At 43.9% G+C, this 8,974-nt stretch overlaps 1 protein-coding gene across 1 annotated transcript in view; it reads right to left on the bottom strand.

The window, feature by feature from the left end:
* Nucleotides 1-1,975: 1,975 nt before the first annotated feature.
* The window catches only part of ARHGEF4 (Rho guanine nucleotide exchange factor 4), a 209,474-nt gene continuing 202,475 nt past the window's right edge, over nt 1,976-8,974 (bottom strand). The window contains 3 exon segments of the mRNA XM_030495802.1: nt 1,976-8,203; nt 8,206-8,303; nt 8,730-8,807. Coding sequence (XP_030351662.1) covers nt 8,123-8,203; nt 8,206-8,303; nt 8,730-8,807 — 257 coding nt within the window. The 3' untranslated portion in view covers nt 1,976-8,122.

The raw sequence follows: 8,974 nt of genomic DNA, 5'->3' as shown, positions 1-8,974 counted from the left end.
GCTTTATTAGTTTATAGCTTAAAACAAAGACAAAGTAACATGTAAAATTTCACAGTGCTTTAGCTTTTACTTAATACCAAATCAGTGCTGTTTCAGAGGTGACAGTCCTTGAGCAGAAAGCTGTTGTAGATCAGTGTCTTGAGTGTTCTCCAGAAGGAAAATAATCGAGTAGGTGTGAACCATATGAAATCATCTATCTCTTTAGAGTGTGGGTGGCTGTAAGTGACGCTAATGTTAAAATGAAAGTAGGTATATTTGACGGGGACGGGGCTATACTGCTTGAACTAACCAGCTATTTCATCTATTGTAGGTCTCCAAAAATAACAGTAACTTACCTGGTAACATGCCTGTGAAAAGCAACACATGTGGAAGAGGAAGGTACAACATCAGTAACTGCATGGATCTGCAGAAAGTGTTTTGGTTTTGAGTTTATTGCTACAGGTCTCTCTTATTGTTCAGTCAAGTAATAGAGCTTCTAAAATAGCCCAGCACTAGGTATCCCATGGACAGTTTTTTGTTTTTTTTTACTGTGTTTTTACTTCAGGTGCATTGCTGGTCGGTTATCGTGGGCTCACTTTTCTTTTACAGGGAGATAGGTTTGTGTTTTGGTTTTGTTTGGTTGGGTTTTTGTGTTGATTGGTTGGGCTTTTCTTGCAGATCACAGGAGCTGATGGAAATTCAGAATCCCAAACCAGTGGGTTGGTGGAATCTGGGAGGACACAAAGGAGAAATACTGTTCTCCACAATGGTGCTGATCATTCTTTGTTTAGGGGGATTGTGATGCAGTTGTTCTTGTGGTTGTGTATTGTGAAGAATTACTTTGCACTGTATCTGAGAGTTATAAGAACATGGTACTGAACAGCTCTTAGGTTCTGTATTTGGGGTTTCTTTCTAGTTTGTTTTAAATGTATCCATGGAACTATCAAAATGGTAGGTCATTTATGGTTTGACCCCCCACTCTTCCCCCCCCCCCCCCCCCCCCCCCCCGCTTCCCATATTCATTCTGCAATGACATTGTGATGCATATTGCTCTCCCACTCACTTGCTCATGAGTGGGAGGTGCTGTGAAGGTTGTGCAGATAAGAATTCCCCTCATTTTAGAGGCGGCTTTGAACAATTCATAACAGCCAGAGCCCCTTCTTGAAACATAACCATTCAGTTGGCTGTTGTCAGAAGTAAGGCAAGAAATTTGAGTCTCAAGTTTTCCTGTAATTAGTTATGCACAGAAGGAAAGTTTGCTTTTCCTAATGTCTTGCTTTAGGTTCTAAACTCCATGGCTCACTGTAGATAAAGTCAAGTAACAGAAATAGTTTTGTTGGTGAGCTCCCCTGGAATTGGGAGCAGTGTACTGATTGTTATTTAGCTGGGAAGGTTCCTTTGCAGGAAATGTCAGTCATAGTGCTGGGGTAGAAGGTGGTGCTGCACTGCAGGAATGTCTGACTTGTGTGTAGGAGGCTCAGTGCTCTCCTGGGTTTTATTTCAAACTCCGTTAGGCTATTCACTATCCAGAATAGAATGGACTACTTTGTAAAGTATAGACTAAAGCCCACTGTAGAGCAGTAAGAGCACTTTGGTAGCTATGGGAAGTTGTATTGTCTGTGTTGCAGAGAATGGCAGACCTGCAGGGAAGGCTGTTGAGCCTCACGGGTACAAGTAACTCATAGCTAGAGACTTTGGTTGGAGCAGGAGGCAAAGTTTTTCTTGGTGATGGCGTGATTTAGGTAGCAAATGTATTGTTTCAGGTTGCTGCTGGAGGGTAAATTAAAAAGAAGTCAATTACCAAGCCCAGGTAAGATGTACAGACAGGCTGCTACATCTGCAAAAACGGAGAAGAGCAGGTATGGAAAGATAGAAAGCTCTCTTAAGCAGAGTGCTGTTACATAGCTCCAGTTGATTATAGCAGATATAAAGGCTTACTTTGTATACTCAGTAGCTAATGTTTTATGGGAGGATTACAGAATTAGACAAGAGTAAAGAAGTTGATAGCTTGTTTATTTCCTATGTCACAAATGTCTATGTAAACAGTCACACGCAAAGGTACACAAGTCTGGGTTAAGTATCATGGGTGTTTCATTTGCACAGGCTGTAAATCAGGGAGCTGCTTTGGTAGCAAAGTTGTGCAAAAGAAAAGCTCACTGCATGCAGAGAAGAGTGGCGTAGTCGCGGGGGGGAAATTACAAGAGTGTTATGCAGAAAGAACAAAGCAGCCTGTATTTTTGCTAAAACCACCAGCTCTGCCAAAGCCGTGGGAATTTAGTAATGGAGCTTGTTGTTAAGGAAACATTTGGGTGACATGGTGAGAAATGAAGTGTGGTGTGAGGTGTTAATCCCAAGGCAGGGCAAGACTGTGATTGCTGCGGGGCTGGGCAGGAGCAAGTGCCTTTGGCCTCTCATGAGCCTGAAGCTGTGCGGCTCTGAATATAAAGGCAGATGAAATCCAGGTTGCTGGTGTTCTTGAGCATGCAGTAGGCTGTCCTCCCATACCCACCCTCATCTGTGTAGCACTCAGCAGAAAAATGCAGGGCTGCATTCTGGCTTCTGTACTTTCAGTGAGTTAAAATCATCTGAACACACTTCATTTTATTTCAGTGAATTTCTATGCGATGCCAGAGCTCTTATTCTTTAATCCACTACTTACCCAAACACCTGATCCTCCAGCTTTGCTTAGGCTGGGAGCTCTGGGGACAGGGACTTTCTACTGGTGGGCTGGTACAGGATACCATAGACCTTATGATTGTACCAATGTGGTACTGCTGCTTGTTGGTAGCAGTGTCAAGTCCTGCTAACTTGGGTAGAAGACTTGAGTAGCAGCAGGTTCAGTAGCAGATGAATGAAGTGTGAACAGCTCCATTCTTAAAGCTTTAGAAATCACTGTGCTACCATACTCATTGTTCAAACAGGTAATGCAGTGCCATAACCACATTATAAGATACACAGCGAAACTTGACATGATAATTGAAAACAGTTGAAGTAATAATAGTAAAATAAGAAATTAGCACTTGCTGGAAGTAGTACCACCTTAGAGATGCTGACAAAGTTCTTAAGCAGTCTGTGGAGCAAGTGGTACAATATTTCTTCAAAAGACTGGTATTTAAAAATCAGTGGCAAGATTGATATAATTCTGCTGTTGTGCAGATATGCGTGCACTACAGTAATCTGGAGGAGCACAGCTGAAATTTTGACCTGTATTCCAAAAAATGAAAGGCCTTTTTATTAAGAAAAGCTAGTTACTGTCATTCTGGCATCCCAAGAAATGTAGCATTTTCAGTCTGAAGCTGAGATTAGTTTCTCTTGGAATGTCTGTTACTTGTAGAGGCCTCAGTTCTCAGTTGTCCTGAGGGATGGCGGGGGACTTGGCTTTCTGATGTTTTCAGGAGGCTGCTTGGACACTCAGGTGCAGGTGGGCTGTGCGTCATGGGCTTCTGCAGGGCAGATGGATGTGCTGGAGCAGTGTCCTGGACAGCTGGAATTGCCTGCAGCATACAGCAAGGCAATGGATGGGGCCACACAGAACCAGGGCTCCTCCCCACCCTGCAGCCTTCAGTTCAGGTAAAACACAGAAGAGATCCTAAAGGCTGCTTTGTGGGAACTTTTAGCTCCATGGGAACTGATTTGTTATTTGATTTAGTACAAAGACAGTTTGTACTGCTTTGATGTTACCAGAACTCAAAGCACAGGGCATTTTTCTAGTGTATACACCCACCTTTTCTGACGTAGTTATTCCCAACTTGTAGTTTGAAATAAAGATATTTCTTCTTGTCAGAGCAGAAACTAGATTACTTAGCAGCCACTGGTTCTCTTCTTTCTACTGGTAGCTTCAGCAAATCATTCTGCTTGGTTCACATGCTTTACATAAGTCTGTCTTATTTGTCCAAGTGAAATCGAGGCAGATTTTACTTATGGCTGTTTTTCACAAGAAGCTTCCTAAATGGAGAGCTACAAAAGGAGGGGAACAGAGAGAATGAAAACACCTAATAAAATAAAGCACCAAACCACCTGTGGATCAAGTGTTCTTGTCCTCTTTTATAACTCAGCGCAGAAGTATTTTTCTGATTAGCTAGGTAGGTTTTAGCCTGAAATCCAGAAAGATTGTTGCAGTTCAGACTTGTGTCAAGATCTGCAGTTTGTTTTGCATTAAAATCTGCATTTCTGGCTGTGTAGAAGGTTCACCTCCAGAGGAGTAGGTAGCAATGTCTCACATCTCCATTTATTCATGTTTGAAATGGACTCTTCTTGGGAAGCTGGTAAGATTGTGTTCCAGTTAAGCTCAGAAAACGTGACAGCAGCTGTACTTGACCTGTTGTTTGTATGCCACAACCCCCTTTATTATGAGTTTAGCCGATGACCTTGGGAATCTACACAATGTGTACATGGATGCTTACTTTCTTACATCCAGGTTCTCCCTGATACTTCTAATTAACAGTACAGTGTGAATAACTCCAAAATCCAGATGCCAGGATGAAGGAAGTTCAGTGTTGGCTTGTCTGTTACCATTGTCTAACACAAGTACATTTTACCGTTTAATCAGTAATTTAGGACATGACTAATCATTTAAAACCAGTGGAGGTTACACATGATCTGATACACAGTTTCTTCAGGAAATAAGAGGTTCTGTGGTTAGAGAATCAGGAAGTAGTGCTGGGTAGAAAATAAGGGATGAAACCCTCTTCAGCTTTACAGTGTGGTCTGTTGACATGTCAGTGCATGGTAGGTATGTTGAGTGAATAAATGAATTTGATCCTTACCTGTTTCATCAATGTCACTGCTGTCACTTCACCTGCTGTGGTACATGCTTTCCTCCTCTTTCAGTGTGATCAGCTTTTATACCTGATTTCAGTCTTGCATAGGGCATCAGATCCTAGCTCCAACTGTTTCTTGTGAGACTAGGATCTCAACTGAAGACACTTACTAGGAAGAGTTACTGATAGTCAAGAATATATTTCTCTCTACCAGAAATAAATAACTTTTCATCAACTGGTGTAGTGTATGCCCAGAAAAAGTCTGGTTTGTCACTTAGATTTTTATAAGAAGCTTCTCTCTAAATCATTTGTATGTGCTAGTCAGATATGAAGTAAGTTTGGGAAGAGGTGGTAAGTAATCTGATAATTTAAACAATGTCATGGATGTGTATTTCCTGTTCAGCTTATTGATACACAGATAACTGATCGTAGCCAGTTCTTGTATATGTTTTAGCTGAGGGCAGGGTCATTTTTTTGTGGCCCTTCAAAGCTGCTGCACTACAGGAAATGGTGCCACTGTCACCCCACCTCATTCAATAGAATAGGTGAGGATTTGTATGGGAGTGACTTCAATGTACATGTAAAGCTGAGTATATAAAGCAGCGTACAAATTAAAAACAGAAGGTGCACCATGGGAAACTTTAAGTAGATGTAGGAACTGGGTTTTTTCCACAATGTGAGCAGTGAGGTATTGAACGGGAACACAAAGAGGTTTTTTTTTTTTTTTGGGAGACTCTCCATCCTTGAGCGCATGCTGATAGCAGCTGGGCAAGACTCTCAGAAACCTGGTGCCACTTCCTAGTTGGTTTTGCTCTGAGGGTGTGTGCGTGTGTTTGAGGGACATTGTCCCTTGGTCCCTTCCAGCCCGGGGTCACTGGTCCAATCCAGCATTTCGCCTCCCCCCTCCCAGCTGACTACAAGGGTGATAAGCCCAGAAAATGGATCACTTCCATGCCAACAGATTTTCTTCCTGGCCAATCAAAACAAACATGCCAAAGGTAAGGAAAGGAAGGTGCAGACACTGGGGTAAACACAACAGTGACAATTGCCTGGTGGCACTGAGGGTGCAGCAAAGGGAGCTCAGCCCTACAGGTGCTGTGCTGTCCCATTGGAGTGTTCCTCTGTTTGGGGAGGAGTAACCACATAATGCTCATGGCATGCAGAGCACTCCTAACCTAGCATGGGGCTGGGAGGTCACTGTCAATTTTGGTACTTGGCAAGAGGTAAGTAGTAGAGCCTGATCTCAGTAGCTTCTTTTAAAGTCTGACTTATTTATTTAGTGTATGTCCCCTTTCCCCAGCCCTCCCATGTGTTGTCACACTGTCCTCTCAAGCGCGGAGCAATGTTCTGCTGGAGAGTTTGGTAAGCCCCATTTTCCTTTGTTCCTCTTGGGGTGATGGGGGGGGGGGGGGGGGAGTGTAGAAAGAGGAAGGAAATAATAAACCTTCCCTGGGCAGACATCCCTTGTGCTTCCTAGTGAGAGGGAAATTTTGAGGATTTAGATTGGAGTTTGGTCACCATTCTCTGTAGGACCGTAGTGACCAGTGATGTCACATCTGGGTCTGCTTAGGAGCATGGAGTTGTGTGTTTTCCCAGGAAGAAGGGCAGGGAGAAGGCTGTGGAGGGGGACAGGTTCCAAGTAAATACCTTATTATGGGTGCTTGCTGTTCCTCTTTAATTCCATATTGCTCAAAGTAGGCTTGAGCATCCTCTGCAGCTTTTCTCATGTTTCCTAGACATGGTTTCCATTTAAGGAAAGAGCAGGAATTTTGGGAGCTAGTAACTACAATTACTAACCTTGATCAGTGGTTTGTCTTCTGCTTCCCCAGCCTTCCATCCAAAAGATGGCTGTTTTGAGGGTAACCTTCTAGCATGGCTCCTACTGAGCAGTGGTCACTTTTTAAACTGCAAGAGCAGAAGCTCTGCAGTGACTTTAAAGAGAAACAAGTTCACACAGATAGACAGGATGGACACAAACACAGGCTGAGAGTCACTTTTACAAGTTTCTTTATGAAATTAAACGTTGCCCCTGGTCTGGGGCGGGGAGAGATAGTGCAAGAATGACTTTGTACATGCTACTGAATTCAGGTATCCCTGGATGACCAGACTTTGGTCAGCTACAGCATCAACAAACACTGGATTTCTGAGCTCTGCAGACAGTTAGTGCTCACTCACACTAGCCTCGTGTTGGAAAGAAGACACTGCTTGTTCCAGTGTCACAGGCTGGCTGTAAGCTAGGGAATTCAGTCAGTATGGCTTCTAACTCTCGCTATGGTAAGGCAAATCTTTCCGTTTTTACTAACCAAGGTTTAAATTAATTCTTTTTTGCCAGTTTGGGTTCTTAAAGGCTTTTAATACCAAATGTAGGCCTGGCCTTTTTAAAGTGGCTTTTCATTGTTTAAAGGTGTCAAAAACCTGTAGTAATACCCCTTGAACTGAGGGTCTGTGGGAGTTTGCATACCAGTCAGCTTTCAGAGTTGCACTGTAGACTCTGACTTCAGGGAGCTGGGTTTGCAAATATTGACCTTTCTTTAAAAAAATAGAACAGACAAAACAGGCATCAAGTTAACAACATGTGACAAGAACAATTACAGACTTACAAAATACACAGTTCTGATTTTTTTTACCATAAATAAAGACATTACAAACAATGAGCATTTTCATTGGCCAGGAAATATGGCAAAACAATGGAGACGAGAATCTAAGGAATTGAGTACGGTATTAATTAGGCACATTTTTCTCTAACTTATGGAATTCAAACCCACTAAAGAGATTGTTGGACTTTACTCATGCTGCAGGTTGATTGGCACAGTTTAACCTAGGATACAGTTCATCAGTGGTGAACTAAAGGAAAGGAAAAGGTCACAGTGCAATACTCACTGTTGTCTGAGTGCCCCAAAGGCTAACTGAATTAGTTAGACGTGTGTAGGAGGAGGATCATGTCTCTGAGAAACGTCAGGAGTGGGGTGGGCAGAGAGAGAAGGGTTTATCCCTCCATGGAAAATGTATCATGTCAGTGACTGTCAGCAGACACAGAGCCAGCCGGTGTATGGGCAGCCGTCCCCTCTGGTAGCTGCCAGGCAGCAGTAGTGTTCACAGCGGGAGGGAGTGACTCCAGGTACAGCTGACACGCAGATGTGAGCTCTTCCTGGAAGTTTGCCCTTTGGGCACTGTGCAGGGCAGGCTCAATGGGACTGGCACAAATGCACACGTGTGTGCAAGCACACACACAGTGTCTCACCTCAGAGCCAGTGTGGCAGTTGGTCTGCGGTATAAATAGGGAAAGCAGGAGCACGTGTGCCATCCTCTGTAAACAAAGGATTGAAAGAAGCTGGGCTCCACCTCCCAGGACTGATGGATAAAGTGCTTTCTCATGAAGGGGTTCAGGCACAAACACGGGCTGCCCTCATTTCCGGAAGGGTGTCAGCCTGCTGATGTTCTGCCAGAAGTTCGAGGGCTTGCGCTTGGGCTCTGCCAGCATGAAGACCTGCTGCTGAGGGACCATAGTAGGCAGGGTGGGATGCTTCTGACGCATCAGGAAGTCATAGTATGGCCTGGTGACAGCTGTGAGAGAAGGAGATGAGAACTATGTTAGTTAAGCACAGTTCCCTTCCCTATCCTGTTAAGAGTTACTGCTAGGGAGAAATAAGTTGGTTTGTCTTGGCATTACCTTTGGTTTCAGCACTGCTTTTTTTGATGCTATGGAAGTCCCAGAAACGTGAAGCATAACTGAGAGGTGTTTCTGAGTTGTAGGAATTAGGGCCTACCTAGCCTGTGCAAAGGGCTGGCCTGTGGAGTCTCCTCTACTGCTTTGCCCTTGGGGCTTTGCTCTGTTAGAGAGGTCTGGCCTCCCTCCAGACTCCCCTCTGTTTGCAGCCAAATCTTGGAATTTAATTTTAGAATTTAGTCAAGCTTTCTGACAGGAGGCTGTAAATCCAGAAGCACACCCCACCCTGGTTCTAGCAGCACATGTGTTGAGGTGTGACTCACCTTTAGGCTTCCCAGTATGGTGCTGCTTGCTGGCATTCAGCATGGCCTGCTTTTTCTGCACCTCTGTAATTGAAAAACCTTGAAGATAAAAAAGAATTAGTCAGCAACAGCTCCTCACTTTGTATCTCCTGAGAAGACACTGGCATAGATGGTAAGGGAAGTACGGGGTAGGAAAATGCCTGGGCTGGGAGTTCACAAGCTAAAATTACTCCCAAAGCTGGAAGTGACACATACTGCTCCCCCAG

This window comes from Strigops habroptila, chromosome 8 (assembly GCF_004027225.2).
Source record: "Strigops habroptila isolate Jane chromosome 8, bStrHab1.2.pri, whole genome shotgun sequence".
Taxonomy (NCBI): Eukaryota; Metazoa; Chordata; class Aves; order Psittaciformes; family Psittacidae; genus Strigops; species Strigops habroptila.
Note: the sequence above shows the minus strand (reverse complement) of the source record. Positions and strands in the feature narration are given on the sequence as shown.